Raw genomic sequence first — 26,360 nt, 5'->3', positions numbered from 1 at the left:
AGCAATCATCTACTTGTATTAAATTGGAAAGCACACAACATCACTGAGTGCTATCTAAATGCTATGTAATGAAAATGTTTTTTTCTTTAATGCAATTGACATTCTACTATGGAGAAAGGAGGGGATGAAACCAAGAAAAAGCAAATTAAACTTCATATTTAGGATCAAAAGATTAAAGCAGAAACTTTATTGCTATCCTAGCAATTAAACCTACTTTAACTGTACATTTATGATTTTGACATTATTAGTCAAACCTTGCTTCTGTTTAGATAAATCATTAGACAGGAGGTAGTATTAGGCCTTTTGTGCCGTGGGAAATAGAGAAGCCACTTTTGCCTCCTGTTGCCATAACTATGTCTTTGTTGCACATGAAAACAGAAAATGCAGCCAAGTAAAGGCTAGGCAGCTTTTCAAACACATCAAGAAAATAAAACCTCTGCTTTTGTAGGCTGTGCCACAGAACCACCTTCATCAAAGCATTTCTTTTAGATCCATTATTGTCTTTATGCATGTAAAACATGTTTGTGTGTCCCCCAAGGAGAGGAGACAGGAACAAATACTGATGCAGTAATGATTACTGTTTAATAGGAAACAGTACCTTTCCTAATAGGTCATAGCTCTGCAGATCACTGGCACAGAGGATATAGCAGCGGGCTTCATTTAAACACAAACACGAATCACTGTTTAAACAATTTGGCACACAAACAGTTCAACCTCTTCTAAAGCCCAAAGCCAAATGTGAGCAGAACACTTAAATAAATAACACACTTGCTAAGTAAGGGAGATGGGAAAATGTTAGTGTTGATGAAAGGTTCAAGGACAACATATGAGAGAAAGATTACACATCATACCTAAAGCGACAGAAAATGATTGCAGTATCAGCTTTGTGGAACTCTCTTTGCTCCCTTCTATGGTTTCTGCTTAGCATTTTCAGCAGGTTTCTATCAAGATCTAAAAAGAAAAAAGAAACAGCTTGCAGTGACAAAGTGGAGAACTATAACAAAGATGTCTTTGAGGGTTCATGGGATGCCCTCCCTGCAGGTTATGAACTGATATGCAAATCATCAGCTCTTGCCAATTGGTTTCTTAAAGACATTCAGCGTTTGCCACCATTAGAGCCAACTCGGTGGTGGTGGAGGAGCTGTCCAAATCTTCAGACTCTTATTCAACATCTACTACCAGCCGACAGGGCGCTGGAATTATTCAGAGACCACCTTCAACTTTTAGATGGTGGCATTGTTGCCTTAGACTGGGTAGTGGGCCCAAGACAAAGCTCAAAATTGAGAAGAGGCACAAATGCTACAAGCAACCCACCACTGCTCCTGGTCATTCCTAACCCCTTTGGAAAGTTAACAAGAAACGTTCAGAACCTATGTTTACAAGCTTTAGAAAAAGGGTACTACCCTGTCATTTTTAACAGACGGGGCCAAAATGAATGCCCATTAACAACCCTTAAGCTACAGGATTTTGGTGAACCTGGGGATTTGAAGGAAGCAGTTGCCTATATCCGTTTCAGGCACCCAAGTTCCATGCTCTTTGCAGTCAGTGAAGGGCTTGGGTCTGGACTTCTGCTATCTTATTTAGGGGAGTGCGGCTCATCAAGTTATTTGACGGCAGTATCCTGCATTTCTCCAGTGTTTCGTTGCCAAGAGTGGTTTGAGAACAAGCTCCCATGGCTGTATGAATGGACTCTGCTTCTTTATCAGAAAGCGGTTCTCAGCAGGTAACAAACAGCTTAAAGATATTTTGTAGAATATGGATGGGTTTTAAGATAGTCTGTATGTTTGCTTTTATGTGATATGAAATAACTGAAAACTATAAAATAGAAATGTAAAATGATTCCTTGAATTACATACATAACATTTATTTATAAAGCCTACCTGTTTGGGATTTCAACATAGTAACATTTTGAATCAAAACATGTCTGTTACATACCTGAGCCATGTGAACATATAAGTCAGTTGTTTGTCATCACAGGAAATCTGCATAATAGTGCAGAAAAAACTGAAAGGACTTGCTGAGCTTTTCATTAGCCTAGTGCAAGTTATATTTTCAAATGTAAAATATTTGCAAAAAAATGTCTATTTAGAGCTGCCGCATTACATAAGAACAACCCGAGAGGAGACCACACTTTGTCCAGATCCATGTTAGGTAGAATAGGGGGTAGCTGCATAGCTTACCACTAAATCCCATAGAAAAGGACCACCAATTTTTTTTTTATATGCATTTTTTATTTTGCAATGTAAGGATGATTTCCCCTTTTTATGAACTAATATACACTTTCAATATAATTCTTTACAAGCAAGGTGTAGAAACCCTTGTTTAGGTAAGATAACCATAGACTTTTGAGGATGGTCAATCATGGCTGCACAATTTCATTGTATGAAAATGGTTTTTTGGGTAGTTTTTAACATAAATATCTGTAATGTTCCTGTGCAGGAGGAATCGAGGCAGAGGAGCCTCGTACAAACCAGTCCTGTCTAGATAAAACACCTTGCCCAACATCTTTGTTGCATGAGAACATTCATTTAGGGCTGCCATGGCCTGCCTGATCTATCAAAAGCTAGGGAGACCATCACGTCTATTGATCCTTTTTGACCTCCCAAATATTTATATATTATAATTTATTTTTAACCCCTTAAAGCACATCTTTAGAAAGCTAAGGCATTGTGCATAAACAATTGCCTTTTTTAAGATATAGTATTTTCACCTTTTTTCCAAGAATGTTCATAGCTTTTTGAAAAGCTATAACAGACAGTTGTGAACATGATATGTTTAATGGGATCTACATTAAAGGATATAAAGAGAACAAAAAAAGATATTACGAGAGGTTACAAACTGGACAGTCCATGCATTTTGTAACCATAGGAAGAGTAAGCCCATTATCACTGTACACTTACATATACTTCATAGTGTAGGTGATAAAGCAGGATATGAGGAGAAAAATTAGTTGAAAATCAGCTGTGGGGCTGTTTATTAGTTTTATTCTTTTATCTAAAGAATTAAAATGTCAGGAAGAATATTGTAAAGCTACAGTAAAAAGGGAAAAGAAAGTGGGATGCCTGGATATAGAGGAAAAAACAGACACAGACACAAGGTGGGGAATCTGGAATAGGGTAAATTGGCAAAAAATGAATCCACGGGTGGTACCGGTATGGACAGAGCCTTGTCAGTAATATATGCAGTTTGTGGTTTAAGGTGAAATTAGCTACACATTCTGGCATTAATCAAATATTACTGTATAGACAATTCCTGTGAAAGAGCTTTCAGGCATTATGCAGTGCATATCTTATACATTTTGCTTCCAAGATTGATATACCTATTACCATTTCCCATTAACACGTGCATGTTTGTTTTGGAGGTTTTGGGTGAGTTTTAGTTGGACAATAGGGGAGATGTCTGTTAAATATCCATTAAAACATCAAACATTAAATAATGTTAGATTTAAAGGTATTGAAAATATGTTTTGAGGTCTGGTCTAGAGCAACTTGCTGTAACTACATCCTTAAGATAGGACTGTACATGTTGGAAGGTTTTAACATTCCAATTATTAAATAAATAGAGAATATTGAATAAACTGGGAAGTTGTACACTAGAAACTCTGGTATTGACGACATGCCAAAGCGCTGCAGTACCAAATATATTATGGTGGAACAATATTTATGAAAGTCTATGCTAGTTTATATAAAGATATTTAGTTAAATATAGTCTACTAAATTTTAACAAACCCATAGGGGGAATGTTGTTGTATGCAGGGCTGGTAGCATCTAAGGTAACATCTGAGAAAAAAAAAATGACAATACCTGAAAAAATTGCAGTACTGAAGGCTGTAAAAAATACAAAACACATGCTAAAGGTTTGTATTGTAATGGGAAAAAGAAAGAACACCCTCTTTAAATTCTAAGGCTTTGTGTGTCAGGACAGATTAAAAAAAAAAACAAAAAAAAAAAACACCTGGACCTTAGTAAGTCTTAAAACTAGGCAATATTTCTTTTTTTCTGAAGAAGCACGTCTTGTGAAATGTGTTGAAAGTTTTGCGCCATGTATATCCAATAATGTTGGTATATGCATTTTCAAATAAAATTTAGTTTTATGAACATGTTTCTTAAAACTCCATTGATGCGTCTTAAAAGTCCAATAGACTTATGAAGTGAGTGAAAACACAGAATAGGTGTGTGAAAAATTAGATATAGACACAACACAATGATCCAGAGTACACCAGCAAATCCTCAACAGGGAGGTGGGAAAAAATCAAGTTAACAATAGACAAAGTCCAGGCCATTAACTTTATGGAAATGCTGTGGCAGGACCTTAGAGACCTGTGCACTGCATACCTTAATGAACCAAAGCAATGTTGTAAAGAAGAGTGGGCTAAACTTTCTGCACAGCGATCAGAGACTGATAAAGTAACACAGAAAACAATTACTTCAAGTTATTGCTGCCAAGGTTTGTTCTCCAAACTAAGAATCATAGGATAGGTTGCCGAGGGTTAGATGATTTTTTTTTTTTAATGTTCATAAAATCATAGAAATGAAAACCTATTTTTCTCAACTGTATAGCACCATTATCATACTGTCTATAAAGTAATGACAACAACATTACATTACCCATATCTCAGTTTTTTTATTTCAGATACTACACAGTTTTAGGAGAAATTCTACCCACTGAGAAATTATTTAATAGTAAGTCTCTACAAGAACTGCATGAAATTCTGCACTGTCAATGTAAGACTGATGTCAGCTGGGACGATTACTGGGAGCAAAATGATCCCCTCCGTGATGTGGATGAAGTTGCTGTACCAGTTCTGTGCATCTGTAGCATGGATGATCCTATTCGAGGACCACCAGAGTCTACCCTCCCCATTGAACTTTTCAAAACCAATCCTTATTTTCTGCTGCTGCTAACACATTCTGGAGGTCACTGTGGTTTTCTTAGAGATTCCCCTGTAGCATGGAGTCACGAAGTTACATTAGACTACTTTCGGTCAGTGACAGAGTTTTTCCGAATTGAGGAGAAAACAAAGTGGTTGGCCAAACGAAGAAACTCCAATATGATGAGCAGGCGGAGAAGACCAACCTTGCAAAGACGAGAGGTCTCTGTCTATAGGGACCTGGAGAAAGAAATTTTCAGCTGGAAAAGATCATATACAAGGTGATCCTTTCTGAAATACACAGCCATTGGTTCTCTATGTTGCTTTGTGTCTGTATTAAAACATTTCTGAGAGCTTTAAACAAGACAGTTGTATCTAAATTCCATGCCAACATGAACAACTTGTCAGGGGTCAAAAGCCATTTTTTTTAACATCATTCAGCACATTGCTTTAAAATTTAATATAACACTTTTTGTTATGGACAAGTGAGGAAGGGAGGAGCATCTCCTGGTTTTATTTATTGTGTTCTTTGCCTTTACATGGGAGATTTACCCCCATTTTTGGTAAAATGGGAAATAAAAACTGTCTGTGTTCACTATACCATTTCTTGTCTGTTACAATGAGTTGAAACAGTATCACAGGGAAATCTCTTATCTTTGAGTTTTTTAAGTAACAGAATGGTTCCTTCCCAAAAAAAAAAAAGCAGAAAATCTGACATCCACCAAAACAAATCCCTGGTGGAGAATCAATCACTGTCATTGAAAACACATGGACCTGGAAGATTTTCCAACAAAGAATGTTTCAGTGAATGTTAGATACTCTGCTTTATAAATAGACCTCAGTGAGTCCCCTGCTACAGTTCAATGTACTTTACAAACCACTTTTCATATAGCATCTCATTATCAGTTTTTACTAGCAAGTGTTACAATGAACTATGTAGGAGTAGAAAGACAGATGATTCCATTGCTGAATTACCTGGTGACTAAACAAGTTATTGATCTGTAACAAGCATGTAGCCGGTGGTGTCTGATAATTCTAAACTGCTGTCTTGCAAAGCCTGTGACTTAGGAGGTAGTATACTTAGGGTAAGAATGACATTCTCAAAGTTTGCACCATCAACCACATTAGCAATGCCAACTCTTTATTTCTGTTTTTGCAAAAATAAACTTGTCACATTAGAAATTTGTGAGGAGCCATTCTAAATTGTGTGTGATCCAGGGTTGTCACATGCATACTATATATGGCTCAGTATCTCAAGTAGCAATGAAAGATAGCAATGATGGATTGAGAGCAATGGGAGTGTCAATATGTATTCCCCATGAGTCTTATTTTGACAAGCCTGCATAAGAAAGCATAAATATGTCGTCTGTTCCACTGCTAAAACTTGCACACTTCTGGGTGTATCATATGTCCGGTTCCCTGCTGAGTTCTGTTTCAATGGAAAACTGTAGGAAGATTAACTCAAATTCAGCACCAGGAGCAGTGGAATAGAAGATTATTGATGCTCTTTTTTGAAGGCCAGAGTATTTCATTTTAAAGCATCTGTGGTAGGTGGTAAAGCATTTAAACATTGAAACACTTTAGTTTTTTAGCAATTCACCTGAGCTGAGGGGATTTTCCAGGACAGATGTTTTATCTTTCACAGTCATGAATCTATCCAGGAACATTTACAAAATAGGTGCATGAGTGCATGTATCCACTACAGGCCTGACATCCAATTTCACACTGAAATTTCCAACTCTTCAGATAAGAATTCCATCTCTACAAACAGAACAATTGTAGATGTCGTGTTTACTTTCTATGTCTGATATGAACAGGTTTCCAACCATCAAACTATAAATGCACTCACTTGTATTATAAAGAAAAATGATATGGCAAAGAAAACTCTCGATGTGTACTAAAATTACTTTATTACAGTTGATTTTTTTTAAACATTTCCTTTGCTATGATACAAAGGATAATTACAAACAAAATATTACATAGGATTTCTCTCCTTTTCTGACAACTTGGTAACAGCTTTAAATGCACAATCTATACAATTAATACAGGTTATATAATATATTGTGAAACCAGAGGAATACCAGAATACTGACATTACACTGTACAAGAGACCTCACTGTACAAGACCCCAACAGGCAGAGTTGCAGATAAAATGCACACCCGCAGGAACTTATACCAGCAGAATATGATGAAAAAGTGTCTGGGAATTTTGCTGACCTGTTTAGTTCCAGAAAGTTTTCCTTAAGACCTAAAGCTTAAACAGCAGAATCTTTCAGTCAAAAAAAAAAAAAAAAACTAAAATCTTTTCCCCATGGGGTTAACTTGCTAACTGCATATAAACCTATTCTATTCCTGCTGGTAAAAGGACAATATTATATAAAATTATTTAAAAGCAGATGTTAAAATGCGTGCACAATGTAACAAGGAACAACTCTGGTTGTTAAAAGGCCTCCACCATAAGGACAGCCTGACATTCCCGCAAGTGCTTGAAATTTTACCCATGCAGCAGATCAGTCCATGTCACAAAAGTCTCACTTTAAACATGGAGCAGGTCGGAAATTATAAAAATAGAACTGTACGTATTTCCTGAAGGAAAATTCCTGTGGCATGACTTACAATCACAGCCTTGACAAAAGGTTTTTGCAATGCGGACAGGCAATAAGGCACGGCATTGGGGTTATTGATTATAAAGTGAACAAGGGTGTCGTGCAGTGTCATACTTCAAACTGACACTGCTAGCGTTAAGCCCTAACCATACTGGCTGTAGTTATTTTATGACCCTTCACTGGAACATATCTGTATTCTACACATAAGCTAAAAAATGCTGTAACATAACACATCTGACTAGGAAACAAGCAGTGCTTACTAGCTGGTATGCAAGCAATCCTCAAGTGTGTGCTAGATGGACACTGCAGAAGTAGATGATGCTTTTAATTTACCTGTGGCTTAGACACAGTACATACAGCCATACTGTGACAAAAACATTACTAAATTTATTTAAAAATCATCTGCAAAAACACAACTAAAATGTAGTTGAAGTCTATTACTTCCTACAAATATAACTCCTGTACTCGATTCCACCAGCAGATGTCGCTATTGGTGAAATTTCTAAATGAAACAGGGACCTATGTGGGGTTCCTAAATGATCAGGAAATTTTTAATTTTCTTAGCAATTTCCTTTATTAATGGTTCGCTAGTTCATAGGCTTTATTTTAAATAAAAGATCTCAGCCCAAAACTGCACCTTTGGGATTACACCATATTTTAACAATTTCAGTGACTGTTAAGAGTTTGTGTATGCAAGCTGTCAACATTCAGCTTAAAAATGACTGAAATTTCAAATGCACAATGATATTTTATAGTCTCATACTTTGGAATATGATTTTGGTTTACAAATAACTTGGGCACCTTTTGTTATCTTGCCCTGGTATCTGCGGGTGTGCATTCGTATTCTCCCTAGTTAAATGGAATTATTAACCCAAACATGTCTTCACTAAATAAAAAGGGGGAAGATGCTTGTTTCATTGCTTGCCAGATGTTGCAGACAGTGGGAGTGTACAGAGTAAAGTGAATAAAAAAAAAACAAACTTAAAAAATATATATTCTTGTAACTTCTACAAATAAATGTGCAAATAAAAGTTCAGAAACATGCCGGGAGCAGGAAATGCAACAAGAATATATAATTAACATGATAGATTGTGGTTGGTTTTCAGTTCAATGCCGACAGAGGTGACAGGTATACATTGCAAATTGTGGTATCATCACCCATTCAAGTTCTTCAAAAGCGATTGCTAAAGTTTAAGTCTTCTAACAGCCAAATGAAAGGACGCAAACAAAGCCTTTCTAAAGGGGGAAATTCAACTTGTACCATGTTGCTGTCAACAAATTGCATATCCGGGATCTATCACCTTAAGGTTGGCTCCTTCCATCCTTTGGTAGCAATCTTTCTAGAGGTACAAAAGTTACTTATGGCCCTGCAATAGTGATTGGTGTGGGAGATGACCATTGAGATCAGTGTCTTGGGAATAGAGGAAGAATAAAGGCTGTTCTGATTGAATTGCTGGACTACCAACATGCAAGAAAAACAACTTTGGAACATTGATCTTCGGCATGAAACCATGAATTTAGTAACTGTGAATCAGTGGGTTGTCAGAAGGAAGGGAAAGTTATGCATATTTGGTGGACGTGTCCCTTTTGTTAGTAGATTCTGGGGCTAAGCAAGCAATAGTGAGTAATTGGAAGAAACAGCTATTACCCTTTCATGAGGTAAAACTCAGAATGAATACTATGTCGATTAATGAGAAACTAACGAGTTCCCCCACAGATACATATCAGAAATTCCTATCTGTGCGGAAACCCTGGATACAGTTTTCTGTGCCTTCCATAGCTCAGATGTCTTTGAATTGCTGGTAAGTATGTGCAAAAGGTAAAGGTGATAGTGTTTTCCGGGTTCTTGGACATGTCAGATGCTAAAGGTACCACTATCGTACTGTATTGTTAATTTTTTACTGACTGTTGTTTTCAGGCCAATTTTTTTTTGGTTAGGTGCACAAATGCAAATGCACCTTTTTAGTTATTATTTACAGTATTTTTTCTGTAACACAAAAGCTGTGCTAAATATCAAGATTTTGTGTTTTGTATTGGATTATTCCAGCTATGTAATTTTCTATGTAAAAATGAAAGTTAATAAAAAAATTATTGAAACAAAAAAAAAAAAAGGAGACCCAGATACATCTAGAGGTAAAGTCCTACATAATGTCAACCATCACTAATGTAATGCAAGAGCCAACGTATTCAATCAGAGAGGCCTTCACTCTACATTGGTTAATCCAAAATGATTGTACAATCACATTGCTACATGCATAACCTACTTAAAAATAAAGTTATTGATCCACTAAGGGATTTATTCATTGCAATGTATTCCTGCTACATCTGTCAGCAATTTGGCAAATTCCGCGAGAGATGGGAAAAAAAAAAAATAAAAATACTAAAAAAGTCTGTGTGGGGAGGCTGTAATCAGTAGACAATGTTAGACATTTGTTAATATTTGTTAGACAATTCAAACATTGCAATTTATTTTCTGCCTATCTTTTTTTCCCCTTACACAATACAAGCAAGCTATATTAAAATGTACAATATACACAAACCTACCCTTTTCCCCACCTCAGCTTTTGATATTAAACTCTTTACAAGCTCGATGCCACACAAATTTGGACCAGGCCTGTCCAGCGATAAATGTCTGTTAGATGACCGGCTGAAATGGGCGCAGGGATCTCTTATAAATAGAACTCTCTCTCATGTTTAGCAACTTAAAGTGTTAATAAAAAAGGCTCTAGCATTTACAATTTATTAAGTCAATATATCTTTGTGTATTTATGCACTAAATATTTTTTTTTTCTTCACATCAATTATTTACACCAGTGTCTTTGCTGCCCTCTCACCGACCACACATTCAACAGGAAGAAATATTCCTGTTGGAGAACTGAAGGTGATGGACCAAAAATAATAAAAAAAAGTGTGGTACTAAAAACATGAATAAAATGTAAATTTCAAAAACAAAGGGCTTTCAAGCCATCAAGGAACTACAAGACTCAACTGAACATTGCTCATGACATGTAATTCCTCCTATGAATAACCCCATGTTACCAATGCCTGTTTAAAATTTTCCCCATCTCCAATTTCTTTAAACTTGAAGTGTTCTCTTAATAAAAATACACTATAGCATTTATTTAAAAAAGCACAGAGCAACGTGCCTTGATGCAAAGCAGCCAATCAAAATTCATCTTTCTTAATCCCAATTACTCTGAGTTTATATTGGCTCCTTTGAGCTACCGTACAACATTGCTCTTTGCAATTAAATAAAAAGTCTTTCTTGTTCAATTTAAAGCGGTCCTAAAATAAAGAATTTAAGAATTACCTACTTTAAATCTACAGGTGGGAGAGCTGCAACCTTTATCATTGCTTCTCTATTTTTTTACATAAAAACAAATCTGACAGCTTTAGCAGGATGAATATGAACAACTCCTCAAAAAAGGTCATGTGATTAATATTTAAGACTAGTCTGAAAATGTTATTTCTTTTCTTGGTGGATTAGTGTTGAATGGTATCAAGAAAATAGGAATGTTTTGTCACTTCCCTCAACACACACACGTGTGCACAGTTTAAACCAATACAAAAAGAAATCCTAAACCAAATATAAAACTTCCATAGTTCTCAAACATGGCTTGGTTCCTAGCTTCAAATGCAAGTGAAGTACCACATTTTCTTTAAGGATTAAAAAGTGCAATGTTATTATCGAGCCAAATCATGCAAAAGCTGTGTAAAAGATCCCTACTAAGCACATTCTCATTTATTAGCTGGGTCTAAATTGGCACAACTAGCAAAAGTAGCATAATGTGGTATCATTATAGATTTATATATGGTGGGAAATATTCTGGTAGTTGGCACATGATCTGTCTGTCCCTGTGCAGCAATAATTATGATCATTTGGGGTCTAATCACACTTGTCCCTTATTCTGCAATTAAACACATACAAAAAACACATTTCAAATAGAAATCCCATTCTTTCCTCCTTCGTGGCTGGTGTACATCTGTGTGCTGCAGATTTGTGTAGTGTTGTTTTTATTCCTATAGGGAAGCAATAGAAGTCTAAAACCACCTACAACAGTGCACAGGTGTGCATAGCAGTGACTGGGCCCTTAACACTAACCTGCACAAATTGAATTTAGCTTCCAAAATTGGGGAGTCATCAATGATCCCACTAAGATATCCATAATTTATCCTAAAGGACTTCTGAAGGAAATTTGTATCAGCCAGGTAAAATCAGCTCTCAGACCATAATTAAAGCAGCACAATTTATGAGAAGTAACATCAAACTCTTTTGCAGATAGTCCTGCTCAAGAAAGCAATGCCACCAACTACATCTAAAATGCAACTTCACCTACAGGCAACTTATAGTCTGCCTGTAGGTGATGCTTACTAACAATGATATCACAGCCAAAAAGTATCCTTCACAAATTAGAGTTATATATAAAGCAACACAAATTACAATTCCTTTTTAGAATAAACTGTAATCAAAGCTAATGTAACACTACACAGAAATGTAGTAAAATAAGAAAGTACATATTTATGCACAACTTTGTGTAGTGAAGGATTCCAAATGTAAAAGAAACAAAACAAAAAAAAAAACAAAATTCTAGTTGTGTATCTATGGGGTGCATTTATCCATAGTAGATTACAAATTTTTCGCAGCTACGTGCAAAAGTGTTTGTTTTTTTGAAGTTCTAAAATATCCTCACAACCAGATAGCTATCAGGTAAAGGGCTATATTTTTGTGTAAAAGGAGGCAGTCATTGGTCAGCCAAGCAAGGCAAACATTTTATTAGTATTATTGAAGCCCTGCACAATTCAAACATGAAGAGGCTCCTTACTGCACTTGTACTGCTCAATGGATAAAATACTACAGACCAATTTTTAACTTATTTGGACTCCTACTTGGTTTCGGATCCAGACCCTTACTCTAATTTTGGAAGGTTTGTCAGTCTACCAAGTATTGCCTTTTAGAGATGATTTACTGCAATAATCTAATTTTACAGTATTTTCACTGTTCAGGGGGAAGCTTGTACTTTTCAATACGCATAAAAGTGACTGAGTATATGCAAGGACCACAGGATAAGGCATAATTGCACTTTTTATAAACCAGTTTCACTGTGACTGGGATTAAATTCACAGATTCTATGCCTGCTTGATTAGTGCAAAACTATGCCAGAATATTTACCTGGCAGTAACTATTGTTAACTGGATTTACACACTTAAGTGTCTCACACTGGTTATCCAAGTGACAATAGGAATAGCACCAGCACTGTGAATGTTGCCAAGAGGTTATTTTCTTAACCAAACGAGAAATTATATATTGGGATCCTGTACTATCTGGCTTTCAAGGTCATTTATGCTTTGTCAAGAAGAAAGCTTCTTTTTTTAAAGGATATCTGGATCTTTGGCATGATTTGAACTATTTAACTTAAAATAATTCATATCTTTCACTTTCTTATGTTAATAAAGCAATCACAACCTTTATAGCCTTTCTTAACAGGAAGGCAGGAACAATGCGGTTGGGCAGCAACAAATGTTGTCAAAACACTACCAAACACTGCTGAGAGAGGCTGTCATTACTCTGAGGTGCATTTTTGTTGAAGCTTAGTACTGGCATAGCTGTTACTGCCTCTGACCAGCAGCCTTGCACTGTTACAGCCCGTTCATATGCAAAAATAAACAAATTCACATACAAGCCTCAGTTCCTTTGGATGCAGATCACCACCCTTACTTTCAAGACAATTCAGCACATTGCTCTGCGCTTGTTTGTGGACTGCCCTAACTGGCTGTATGAAACATCAAGAAAAATTCTCTTATTGGCTCTGTCCTGCTAATAACATAGATCTTACAAGAACAACTTCAGCTGCATCTAATATAATCACTAAAATAGCTGTATTTGTTTACTATGTGTTATTTTTATTTAAACTGATGTATGGCAGTGAAAATTAAGGAATTGATTAGGATTACAGCACATCAAAGGTATTCTTCCCCTTTACCCTTACATTTGAAGTGCTGGCAACAGTTGCTGTTCCATCCCACTCTATTAAATATTCACATACCAAAGTTAACTTCAAGGCAAACAAATTATACATTTGGGTTAAGTTGCAAATATAATACTCTTTCCCCCCGCAGCTAATTACTCACTAGGTGAGTGAATCTCACACAGCAGTGTGACCATGTGTATTGCTCTCTTTTAAAGGCCCATTTAAACCACTGAGCTGCATGCACAATTTTTGGTCGATTAGGGTACACCTGTTAGCCCATTTAAATAAATAGGCTGCCCGTTACTGTGCAACTGTTTAACACACGGCAGAAGACCAAGCTGGTGTAAATGGGCCCAAAGTAAAGTAGTGTTGTTAAAAAGCATGTTCACATTGCTAAAGCTCTATTCATACATTCTTTGTTTACTTTACATTTTGGAACCCCAATAATTAAACTGTGCTGTGAAAGCCAAATCTTTAATTGCTGTGTTAAAATAGCAAATCATTACTAAGTGTTCCACATTTGGTAAGGTCTGAAAAAAATATGGTAGGAACATGTTATCAAAATATTTACTACAAAAAATGTTGAGAGTAGAAACATGAGCAATTTAGGTTGCTCACATCACACAACCAGATAAGGGGAGTTTTAGGGAGCATTCCATAAAATGAAGGTATTTTAAAAGTGGAGTCATTTTCCAAAGAACTAACAAGAGGTCTGTGTTATTTTCTGGAAACACGGCAGCTAGTTCTGTAATGAGACAGTAATGGCTTATTATTCATTTAGATCTCAAAAATACTACAAAAAAAAAAAAAAAAGTATAATTTAGTCCAGACAATGCTGAAGCTAAAAGTAGCTGAAACTAAAAGTAAAAAAGCGATCCAGCAACTTCAAAAAACAAAGCAATTAAAATGCCAAGAAGTAAAAATAAAAAAATATTTCTAGGACATAGGGGGCAAATTGATAAATTTAGCTTTTAAATCATAAAACTGCTTTAAGCTGAAAGTGGGTTTTTTATATTGTAGTGAAAAGGAAAACATTAAAATATTGGACAACTTGTGTTGCTTAGATGATTATTCCTGTGTAATGCTCACTAATGCTCCCTTCCCAAATATTAACTAGTGTGTTAAACTCAATCTGTTTACTGTAGTGAGTATAAAAATAAAAAAGCAGCAGCATACCAATTTAAATAGAACGATACGCTCTGAACCTTAATTACCCCAATATTCTCCCAGATGGAAAAATACTGAACTCCAACACTTTGTTCTGCTGTAATGTGTAATGCTGCTTATAGGAATATTTGTTCTAAAAGAATTACTAAGATAGGACTGTAATTTATACATCCAACCTCAGTGTCATGGATAAGAACAGCTATGATAAACGGAGATAAAATTGGATCAGAGTGTGCAAAAATAAAAAATGTTGTACAAATCCAGTCTTGGTGAAATTGGTGCAACACTTCTTTTGCTCGGGCCTTAGAGCAAGTGCATAATGCAGAAGTTGTAAGAAGAACCAGGGAACCTATGTTGCATATTTCTATTCTCCAAGCCCTACAAACATAACCAATCCACACATTAGGGTGAGTCGTTCTTTCCATATTTGACCCACCTGCACAACTTCAGATCAGCCCCCAAGTTCAGCAGGATTCATCTTCCTGCTATTGGCACTAAAGATTGCACCTAAAAATAATTGAACTTAATTAATAGGATTTTCTAATTTGGCTTACATACAGCTGAACATGTGGCATGGCATCACTGATGCCTTGTGCTGCAAGAACTCCAAGTATTAACAAATATAAAAATATAGGTATTTTGACAGCTGCTGGCTGTAACAGGAACACCCCTTAGCAGCACACCAATTAACCAGTGCAATGGCAACCAGAGAACAAAATGGATGGCAGTTTCTGGTAAAATTAAGATATGCTAATTCAAAACTAGTTTAAAAAAATAAATGAAAAGAATTTAAAGGTTACTGCTATATTCTTGCACCCATTGGGAAGTTCCTGCACACTTAAAAGCATGACACCCATAAAAAAGAAAACACTACAACAGCACAAATGCTGTCAGCAAACAAGGCTGAAATACAATCCTCATACTAAAGCATGATGATAAAGCCTGAAAAGATTATCCATCACTAAGCTCCAGCCAGGAACATCAGAATGCAATAAAAAGCTGTAACTAAAGACTGCAGATTATTAAGTCATTTAGTTTGACACATGGCACATGCCGATTGCCAATATGCTGTGGTAGCCTTGACTTAACACAAAAGCGCACAGACATCTTTCGCATGAAAAAGAGATACAGGTTAAGATGGTAGTGCTGGTTTGCTTAACCACATTACCATGTGTAGTTAATACAGAATACGTTGACTAATCCTTGCTAAGCAGCACATTCTTCAAACACCTAAACCTGATTAGAAAGTTTTTGGCCTAATTGCAGATAAAGTAATTTGATTAGGAAGAAAAGTTCTAATGTATTTAATGATAGTTATGACCCATAAAATAAGCAAATAGATTACTTAAAACCCAAATGGGTTACCCAATCTCACAAAAGAAAAAAAAGACTAAATTATTTTTTTTAAGAGAAAAATGACAATGCCCTAACGGAGTGTAGTGATGGACATTTAGAGCAAGGGAATCTACCAAGTGTTCATGGTATGGATGTACTTCCCAAATATAAACCTGTGTGTTTGGATTTGTACAAGTAATGCAGCTTCACTGAGTGCCTTAAAACAAAATCCACCTTTAGTACAAAACCACATGCTTTACTTTCTTCTTCCCTCATACGTATCTGTATCAAACTCAGCAGCCAATGCAATCATACACTAGATACACACGTACATGAAACCCTGTACAAACTGATTAAAATACAGCATGTGTAGGAAGCCTTATTTTTGCAGCTGCTCAGTACCATTGAGAAAGCTGCTGTGAGGACATCTGTAGGCAGTTTGTGTTGAATGGTCAAAAGGAATGGCCATTAAGTTTATCTTGCAGTTATGTATAAGACATGTGTGAACCATTAGATATCTGTGAAGTAACACTTGTGCTCCTGCTCATTCCCTGCTCTGTCCGTCCCCCAGAAGCTGTCCGCCTCAGAGCCTGGGGGCTGTTGCGGACCCCCATTGTACTACCACGAGGGACACCTTGCATGGACCCTGAGGGATGACCCCATGGTTGGGGCCCACCTTGCATTGGGTGGCCCCAAGCTTGTGGTGGGCCCCCCATGGGGTGACCCCAATGGGGTCCAGAACCTCCAGTAGGATTGTGGGACCAGCCAGAAGCTCCCGGGTAGCTGTGGCTGAACGCCTCGGGGGAGAGATTGGAAAGTATCATGTTGCTAAAACCTAGCCTCATGCTTTCAGAGTCAAATGCTTCTATTTCACGAGCTTGACGTTCAAGAAGGCTCCGTATTCGCTCTGTTCTCTCATTCTGAAGAGCCAGCATTTCTTCTTCAATCTAGAAAAAAAAGCCAACAAACTGAGATTAGAACAAGAACATAGAAATGTGTATCAATGATGCACAATTGCAAATTGTTTACTTAATTTTTACAGACTGCAAACCATAAAACATCAAATTCAGCAAATGTAACAGCACTAAACAAAAGCAGAAATGTGCCAAGAGTAAGAACACATTACATTTTTTTTTACCAGCTTGCCTGGTTCGTGTTCTGCTCGTTTGCCTTAATACCTTATTACTGACCCACACGAGTATGCAGCCACAGCTATCTGTATGCTTTTGTCAGTATCTTGGTTTATACTTTTGGTGACACTAGATGATGCTTGTGTTGCACACTTTTACATAACAGCTATGTCTACTGGTTTAGAACAACCATGCACAAAAGATCCTTTTAAAGCAAGTTATCAATCAGTACCAATTCAAAAATACAATATACTTTAACCTTTAGTTTAACTTTAACACACACACCTACTCTTCTACATCTGCATCTACTGCTCAAAGTCAGGTTAACCACAGACAGAGGTTACCTTTACCTGACCTATACAGGCAATTTCCTTGGCCAGACTGGATCTCATGTCAATGGCAGCAGACAACACCTGATGGTCACCTACACTTGAAGGGATAGTTCATTTGATGGAATGATTTGGCCTTGATTATACAATAAACCATTGCAGAATATAACTTCTAATGGCCAGCTTATGTCTGCAAGTCATATCATCACCTTTAGGAAGTAAATAAATAAGTACAGCAAAAAAAAAAAAAAAAAAAACATAACCCACTTCAATGTCAGGAATCAAACTATTACATACCTTCTGTTCAAGAAGTGCCCTGCGGAGAGAAACCCTTTGTTCCAGTTCACGCAGTTCCCGATCATGTTGAGCCTCTGCCTGCATCTTAATTTTACTCTGGTAAGCATTTAATAGCTCCAGTTCTTGCTGCAGCTGCATCTTCAAAACCTGGCACTCCGCTTCTTGGGCTTCATCCAGTCGCAGCTAAAAGACAAGGTTAAAAATGCCAATCTAAACAGTACCAGTTTTAACAGTTTTCAGGAAAATGATGACGTTATATAGCTGCATATGGGAACTCTGTCTAAGTTGCCACATCTAGCTCCATACAGTTTCTACGGTAGTCCCTTAGGTTTATAAAATAGAAAAACTAAAATTATTATAAAAATGTTCTAGCTTTGACTTAATTTTTTTACTTCTGAATTTCTACAATCCCAATAACAGTGTGAGACCTATCAGGTGTAAAAAAATGGCAAAGACTGCAGGCATTCCACACCTGCCTCAGTGTGTGTAGATGTGGAGCATCTCTCATTGTTTGTAGATTCACGCCCCCTGGTGACACCATTATTGTAATCCAGTTATCAGTAGTAGGTGGGGTATGCCTATCAATGTCCTAATAGGTTCCTGTGAACCTAGAGCAGCAACAAAGGGGAACAAGGTGTCCCCAAACTAACTAGAATTATTCTGCGGCTTCAAATTTGGATAAACAAATGGTATTTTTTTTTTTTTTTTTATTAATATCCAATTTAAGTCTGGTAATGAATTCTTATTGTCCCCGCACTTACTGCTTGTGTTGACAACATCTCATTAATGCTATGGTCATACTGCTCTGCTAGTATAGCCAGTTTGCGAGTCTGTTCTTCTTTTAGCCGCTTCAGAACAGCTTTGTGTTCGTTCTTTGGTGTGGTTTCCAAGAGGTGGTTCCGCAAAGCTTTATACTGCCGTGTCTGGATCTTGCAAGTGTCCTGGAACTGCTTCTTTATCTGCAACTCTTTAGACTGAATTTACAGAAAGAACAAGTTAAAAACTATACAGAAAAGACATTTCAACCAAACACGTTTTACATATTCACATTTAAACTGATTACAAGGATTATGTATGGTAGTATAGGTGGAGTAGAATACAACTCACATTTTTTAAATTGAGAGCCCTATGATTAAATAGAAATACTCCTATACCAAGGAATTCTAAATACAATGCAAGAACTTTCAGAGAGTTGGTGCTTCTAACGGTATGAAAGGGTCAGCCAAATTATCAAAGACTTGGGAGTCTGTGGTATTTTAATGCTATATTAGGCTGATGTCATGCAGGAATTTTGGGTGTGGATTTCAATTTCCATCACTCTCATGTGACCAAGAGTAAGTGATCTCAAGTCAACCCAATTCTGAAAAGGAATGCTTTAAAACATGTGCCTGGCGTTATTAATAAGTGTACTTCTGCGTGAAAAGTTTTAAAAAAGCAGCCCAGTACTCTCCTGTATAGGTATTCCTGTACAGTTAATAAAAACTCTCCTAGTTTAGGCCTTACACATCATTATGGGTGTGAAATAGGACATACAACCTCAGTTATAAATCAGATGTCATATACAGGTTTGGCAAGGCAAACAACTCATAAAAGAGGAAAAATAGCCAAGGGATATGCTAAAAGGCTTTAAATTTATTTTAGCATTTTGGCTCTTACACATTTATACCTCTTATGGACCAGGGAATTTTCACAGAGATTAAAAGAAAAGAAATTGTTTTTTTTTCCCTTAACATATAAGGTCTCCCACTGCAGATCTGCTTTATTAGTGAAACTTTTTAAATACTTAGTTTATAAAATACAAAGTTTCATATACATAAAATACAAAGTTTCAGTGAATCATCACTGCAAGCAGTAGCAGTGATCATTAAAGAAAAGCCACTAGCTGCAGCACACACAGGAGAGTGCAGAGCTGTGCACGCACACAAAGCAAAATACGCTCTAGTGTGCATTTTTTATATTTATCTCTTATGTCCAATATTTATGTAGAGGAGGCCTAAATCAAGTCTCAGCGGCATAAATATATTGTAGCTAAAAACACCAATGGTTAAATTCCCTTGCTTTCCATAAGGTTATGTGTCTTATACCTGCAAACCAATTCATAGAAACAAAACCTACAGTTCTCAATTGTACAAGCCCCTTAATGCCACTTGGCATTAACAACACAACTTCAAATAACTGTGGCAAATTAGAGTTTCTCAATGTACATTCTGTGCTAAATAACTATGCTAGTACAAATAAACATACATTGTATGCAAAATTTTCCAAAGCACATGGTTTGATTCAATATATGTATTTTTTTTAATATTACTATTATTATTAGCAGGTAAGCGAGACATTTAAAAATAAACTCGATTAGAGATTTTAAATTCGGGAAAACTGCATAGCTTACATTTTTGACTATGAAGGTAATTTGATCATAAATTGCCAGTCTGAACATTAAAGAAAATTACCTTTAGACTCTTGGGTTGCTGACGGACTTCCATTACATGTTTGCGCCTCAATTCTCGCTCACGTCTTTTGTTGTATTCCAGCTGGTTTGTGAGTTCAGTTTGGTGTTGTAACTTGATAAGCTCACAGCGCATTCTCTGTATGGTGCTGAGATGCCTAAATTCTAGTTCCTGCATGGATTCGTGCTGCCGTAGTAGCATTGCATGTTCCAGATCTTTTTGTGTCTGCCTCTTGTTTAGTTCCTATTAAAAAGGAAAACAGAAAAAAAAATATTCCGGTTAAACCTATTAAATAATTATACAAATGGGACCTTTTAATGTTACCATAAAAATGGTCAGTCTGTGTGTGTTGTGGGTCATGTATGAAACTGCTTATTATTTCTAACCTGCCAAAACAAACCTTAATTTTGTAACCTTCGTAAATAACGAAAGAGAGAAGCTGATTTGCTCCCATACAGCTGAAGGAACATATTTTAGTCACTTTGATTGGCTAAGGGCAGTATATGTACAAAAGAAAAAGAAAGTATATAGGCATAAACAATGATTGCATACTTTATACTTAATAAAGCTGAGCTTTACTTGAAAAAAATTCAATTTTGCAAATTACATTCCTGATGCCTGCGCAACATTACTCCTTCATTACTCCTTAAAGTAGCACAGTTCCACAAACAAAAATTGAGGGCAGAAAGCATTTTTATTGTAGAAGGGACATGCAATGTCCCTTCTGCAAACATACTTACGTGATTCTGGCCCAGCCAATCAAGATAGTCTAAACTACAAACTGTTGAACAGATGATACTATACCCCAGCCACCTCACATTTCTGGGACCCACAAGTTTCACCAATGTGTTGGAGATGTAAACTAGGAGACCCTTTCTCAACCTTGGTGGTTTAGTCCCTTGATTAGAGTTTTCTGGGAAAAGTTCCCAAACTTATCCATAAAATCATCAGCAAGAGGAGAAAAAAAAAAAAAGAGGGAGTTGCTTTACTTCCTTAATGCTTGAAGTGAGTCAGACCACCCTCCATAAGAAGTGTTATTCTTGTATATTATTACCATTTAAAATAGCAACCCACCTCTCTAACTAGATCTTGCTCAAGATTATGCCTGCTAAGCAGCATTCGCCTCTTGAAACGACGGCACTCCAGGTCCAGGTACTGCCTCTGACGTCGCAGGAGATTGGCTTCTTCCTCAGCTTGGAAATGCTGGAAATTTTCCTTCTGCTTTGATAGCCACTCCTGTTTCTCTTTCTTGGGAGTACTCTGATTTTCATTCAGCTCCTGGTGAGGAACATCAAAGTAAGTTTATGAATTGATAAATATTTTCAACAATAATATTTCTGGGCTCAAAACTTTGTATCTATTCATCTTCATCTGATAACACTAGACACACTATTAGAGGATGTCAAACATCTTTTGTTTACTATCAAAAATCTACAATCTTGTGTACCATTTTATGATTGCTCAGAAAAACAAAGGATAAGGCTAGGTATATTCTAAAAATTATTAAAAACAAACTCTTACTCACAAGTGTTTGGTATATCTTGGTTATAAATGCAACTTACAAAACACAAGTAAATGCACACCATCCTGGAAATCAGCAATCAGGTTGCCATAGAAACCTGAACACTTAAGACCTGAGACCTCATCTACAAATTTGAGTATGTGCTCTGCAACCACATAGGATGTAAACGAATCCTCTCAACCTCCAAAATGGCGAGAGACAGAAATCAGTTCAATGGAAACTTGATCAATGAATTTCAGCACAGAGAACCCCAACTGCTGTGTCCTAAAATTGATCAATCAGGTACTTTTTGTTAGTCAAAACAGGTTCAGAGTGAAGGAACACTCACTATATGTTCTAAAAGATGGACTATTGACATTTCATGCTTTCATTTGGCGCCTAACCTGTGGCCTAAGGCCAAAAGTAGTCAGGGTTTTCCCTGCTGAAATATTTGGACGTGATTAGCAAGTGGCCTGCAACATACTGCGCTGTAACACAGTTTGCACATTGCAAGAATGCCTGCTCCACACTATAGCATGCTACCACTGTCTCCTTCTGCATTTATAAAGTCTCTAAGAAAGTCCACATTAACACTTCATATGCTGAAAATTATGTGAGGTCCTTTGGTGAAATCTGGTATTGCACTTAAGGTTTGCAATAGCTAGTAAATAGCTCCCCACGGATTATAGCATACCTCTTTCAGTTGTTCCTTGCGCAACTTGTATTCACGTTTCTGGGATTCTAAAAAGCTATTAAGTTCCTTCTTTTGCTGAGCTTGAATGTGCTGCTGGAACTTCTTTTCTTCATTAGCCATCAGCTTCAACTGTCACAAAACAGAAACAATAAATCAGATAGTATCTTCCAGGTTTTTTTTACATGGGAAAATTTAATGTGGGTTCATTTTTGAGGTCTCACATGAGTTCACAATCAAACACTACCCAATAGCTTACATTAGGTACAACTACTACAGATGTTTAGTAATTCCAACATAAGAGATGCAATATTTTGTGACAAATGTCTGGTAGAAAATATCTTCAAAAATTGTTCAATTAGGAAGTCCTTTTTACTTGTGTAAAATAATTACAATATCACCTAACTCGTTCTTTTTCTATGGCCCTGAAAAAAAACTCAAGGGAAAGCAGGAAATAATTATTTGCATGGCGCCAAAAGGTCAGGAAGACTTTATAGTGGACAAAATGAGGGTGGGCGAGCTCACACTAACAAAAGCCAGAAACACAAGTGTAGTAGGTGCTATACAAATCTCAAGTAGTTATTACATTTAGAAGTTTTATATTAGGTTTAGATTCCTATTGGTTCACCTCTTTGTCCATGGATGCTTGGTGTTTTTTAATAAGTTTTTCCATTTCGGCTGCAAAGTTGTTACGTTGGGTTTCCAAATCTTTGTCTAGCCTGAGCCGATGTTCGTCCATCTCAGCCTTTAACTTGTTCTCCAGTGCCATCAGCTGCTTTTGATGCTGCCGCCTCATGCGCTTGTATCCAGACATCTGTTCACGCAGCTCTGAGTCTTGCTCATGTTCCTGGATTTGCCTGGTCACCTGAAAAAGACAAAGAAAATACAATTGTTACCCAATCATAAAAGTTTACTTTTAATCTTATATTATTTTAAAATATAGTCCAGGCAACATGTCTGCCTAACAGCGATATACAGTAAAAAAAAAAAAAAAAAACACAGATGACATTAGAAAGTATTTACCAGGAAATCCAGCAAGACCTTTATACAGTCACAAGCCAACATTACCGACCAATCAATTCTGATTTACCAAGAATATAAAATTTCAAGCCAAATGTAAACTGTGGTCGATATAAAGAGAATTGTACGATCAGACTATATAGAGATTGGCCAGCCTTACAAAATAATGTGGAGAAAAATATGAAGCTGATCCGTGGGCAAAATTCTACCAATATATTGGCATTAAGGCACCTTTATCCTCTTTGGCTTCTTCAATAAGTTTGTGAGAGTTACTGAGATGTGCGCTTTCAAAATCACTTTTCAGAAGAACTGTCATCTGTATTTCCTGTCTTTGTGAATGGACCTGTGTCCCCTATCTCTTCTGGGTAACCTAACCACCCCTGGGAAGTTATTTGTGCATTTTGCTGAAGCCAGTGTTAAAGAGGTATGTGGGCAGGATCACTTTAATTCAGTGCTGATTAGACTGCTTGTCACTGATCCACCTCCCTGTTTATGTCAAGCCGGTAACAGTGTTGTGGCTACATCACAATTACATCACTGCTTGGAAATAGACTGTAGCTCAAATTTAGCAAAAGGCTGCTTCCAAACAGGGTACCTTATTTAGAGTTATATTGTAAAGCAGGGTTAGCCATCATGTTTTCATGGCATGTTGATGTCCAAGGCTTCAATTGAATCCACTTTTTATTACATTACCCAACACACTTGGGCGCATCAAGAAAATTTTAATGTGTGTGAAAGTCCCACGACTATTTAAAATTGGCTACATAGTTTAATAAAGGATTTTTTCTCTGACTTGTTTATGTACTGCCTTTTTTTTAAATCTCAAATCATACAACACCCATAAAAAATACATGTCATTATTTATTATACACATGCAAAGTTTAACCAAATATGTACAATCACTATCTCACTAAAAGGCAAAAAAAAAAAAAAAAGCTGACTTTTCAGACAACACCACACATCATCCAATGGTACTGCAAGCTAAATGAACCTACCAATGAAGCAGTACGGATGGTTGCAAAGTGCTCTCTGTTGCGATAATGAGATTTGTGACGCGATACTTGGGGAGGAGACTGTGGCTCTGATGGTCGTGCTCTAGATTCAGATTCTTCTGTATAATTTTCTTCCTCCTTGAAATTAAGCAGAAAAAAAATGGAATAGAACAAGTGCACAGAGCAAATACATACACACAAAAATTACCTACAGTATATACACATCAACACTGTACCAAAAACACAAAAGAATTTATTCAATCCGTAAACACTCACTGGCTTTAAATGGATGACAGAGCTGTTCGACATCACGGTATGATCTCCTTCCATCATGTCCAATTCACTCTTGTCATCTGAGGCATCCGGAAGACTATTTACACTACTGCTTTGGCTACTGGCACTAATGGACATGCTTGGAATAGACTGGTTACTGCCGATGCTGTTCACTGTCCCTGTTCTGCCAACTCCATGCTCTTGCTCCTGAAAAGATACCACAGATAACACTCAATCATGTGCCAAAAAAAAATTATACCAGGTGAAACACAAAGTAAAACTAAAAAAAATGTACCTACAGTCTGTTTGTGTTTATAATTGATTGACATTATGGATTAAAAGTAGGATGCAGCTGCTGTGGGTCACATGATGGGTTTCAATAACATGACCAGGAGCTGAAGTATTACTAATTACAGTTAATAAGTTTATTCTGAATTTCATACCCCTACTATAAATTGTGGTCAGTCAAATCTATTTTAGCTTTAATCAGCCTTAAGGATTTATGTTTTCTTTTTATTTATGACTGACATTACAAACTAACAGATACTTTTTTTTTAGCTTTACAATCACATAATTTTATGTGTTGCCTTATAATAATTGGAGTATAAACAAGGAGAATACAAATTTGCATGTAATTGTCTTTTATGTGTCCCTAAAAACTTATTTTCAATGGGCAATGGGCACTTGTATGAGTAGAGTAGAACACCTTGTGACAAGTAACAATTTATGGCAGTATATGATAAATAATACTTAGAATGGTCCTCTTACCTCTTCCTCCTCTTGCGTTTCCACAGCAGGTCCATTGTGGGCCTCCTGGAAAAGCAGCTTCTTCATTTTACGGTACTGAAGGTTATCCAACTCTCTGACTGCATCCTTTGTCCTCTGGATCAGGTCAATTAACACTGTTTCTGGTCGCTCACGCAAAACAAACATGTGCTGTACAAAAATAGATAATAAAAGAAGACATGGACTTTTAACATACAAAAATCAAAGGATGTGCAATGCTATATTTATATCTTTGTACTGAAACCATTAAAAAGTTTGATGAACAAAAAACAGTATTATGATAAAACTTTCACCAAGTATACCATTGCACAAGGACCTGTATATTGTGCTTGCCATGGTCAAAGATGGATCAAATAATTTAGAGTACACCGCATCTAGAATGCAATAAAGACAAATCGTTACAGGCCTAAGCTATATGGCAATTTTTACTGAAAGTAACTGACCTTAAGCAGCTCATCTGATGTTGGCCTGTCTTGAGGGATTTTTTGGAGACAAGAGTCAACAAAGTTTCTGAAGTAGTCAGACCTTTGATATAAAGAAAGAGCACACAGATTTTTACCTAAAATAGTAGTGCATGATATTTGCATTGCAATACAACATATGGCACTATATATTCCCTGAAGTATAATATACAGTATTATTCATACTATAGAAAAGGTTGAAGAGCAGATGTTTAAACAGAGGCTGCTTTCATTTCGCATTCTCTTTTACCAATATCCGGCTCAGTTTTTAATAAATTGTCACATGAACCAAAATAACATTTTTAAGTAAAAAAATACTATTTCTTTTTATTACTCAATTTTGATACACTGAAATCTTTTTTATAACAAGCTTTCTGTATGAGAGACTGCAATAAACATTCAGTGAGTGCTCTATCACACCACCATAATAATTTTCTAGTGAAGCCATTATTGCCCCCAGTGAGATCCTGCCCTTTAAAGGGAATG

The 26,360-nt window shown here is 36.6% G+C and overlaps 2 protein-coding genes across 2 annotated transcripts in view; one reads left to right on the top strand and one right to left on the bottom strand.

Moving 5' to 3' along the window:
- Window positions 1-715: 715 nt before the first annotated feature.
- Window positions 716-5,470, top strand: ABHD15 (abhydrolase domain containing 15). Its single transcript, XM_072430658.1, has 2 exons — window positions 716-1,723; window positions 4,633-5,470. Exons 1-2 carry the CDS (start codon window positions 867-869, stop codon window positions 5,153-5,155), a joined length of 1,380 nt encoding a protein of 459 aa, XP_072286759.1. The 5' UTR covers window positions 716-866; the 3' UTR covers window positions 5,156-5,470.
- A 1,290-nt stretch (window positions 5,471-6,760) lies between these two features.
- TAOK1 (TAO kinase 1) overlaps window positions 6,761-26,360 on the bottom strand; it is a 56,811-nt gene continuing 37,211 nt past the window's right edge. Inside the window, exons 11-21 of the mRNA XM_072430648.1 lie at window positions 25,857-25,938; window positions 25,396-25,563; window positions 24,631-24,834; window positions 24,358-24,492; window positions 22,971-23,207; window positions 22,346-22,474; window positions 21,225-21,428; window positions 20,154-20,393; window positions 18,465-18,677; window positions 17,704-17,886; window positions 6,761-16,894 (exon numbers count right to left, since the gene is read on the bottom strand). Of these exons, the coding sequence (XP_072286749.1) occupies window positions 16,433-16,894; window positions 17,704-17,886; window positions 18,465-18,677; window positions 20,154-20,393; window positions 21,225-21,428; window positions 22,346-22,474; window positions 22,971-23,207; window positions 24,358-24,492; window positions 24,631-24,834; window positions 25,396-25,563; window positions 25,857-25,938 (2,257 nt within the window). The 3' untranslated portion in view covers window positions 6,761-16,432. The remainder of the gene's footprint in view (window positions 16,895-17,703; window positions 17,887-18,464; window positions 18,678-20,153; window positions 20,394-21,224; window positions 21,429-22,345; window positions 22,475-22,970; window positions 23,208-24,357; window positions 24,493-24,630; window positions 24,835-25,395; window positions 25,564-25,856; window positions 25,939-26,360) is intronic.

The sequence above is a fragment of the Pyxicephalus adspersus genome, chromosome 1, assembly GCF_032062135.1.
Source record: "Pyxicephalus adspersus chromosome 1, UCB_Pads_2.0, whole genome shotgun sequence".
NCBI classification, from domain to species: Eukaryota; Metazoa; Chordata; class Amphibia; order Anura; family Pyxicephalidae; genus Pyxicephalus; species Pyxicephalus adspersus.
The sequence above is the reverse complement of the archived record's forward strand: the minus strand, read 5'-3'. Positions and strand labels throughout refer to the sequence as shown.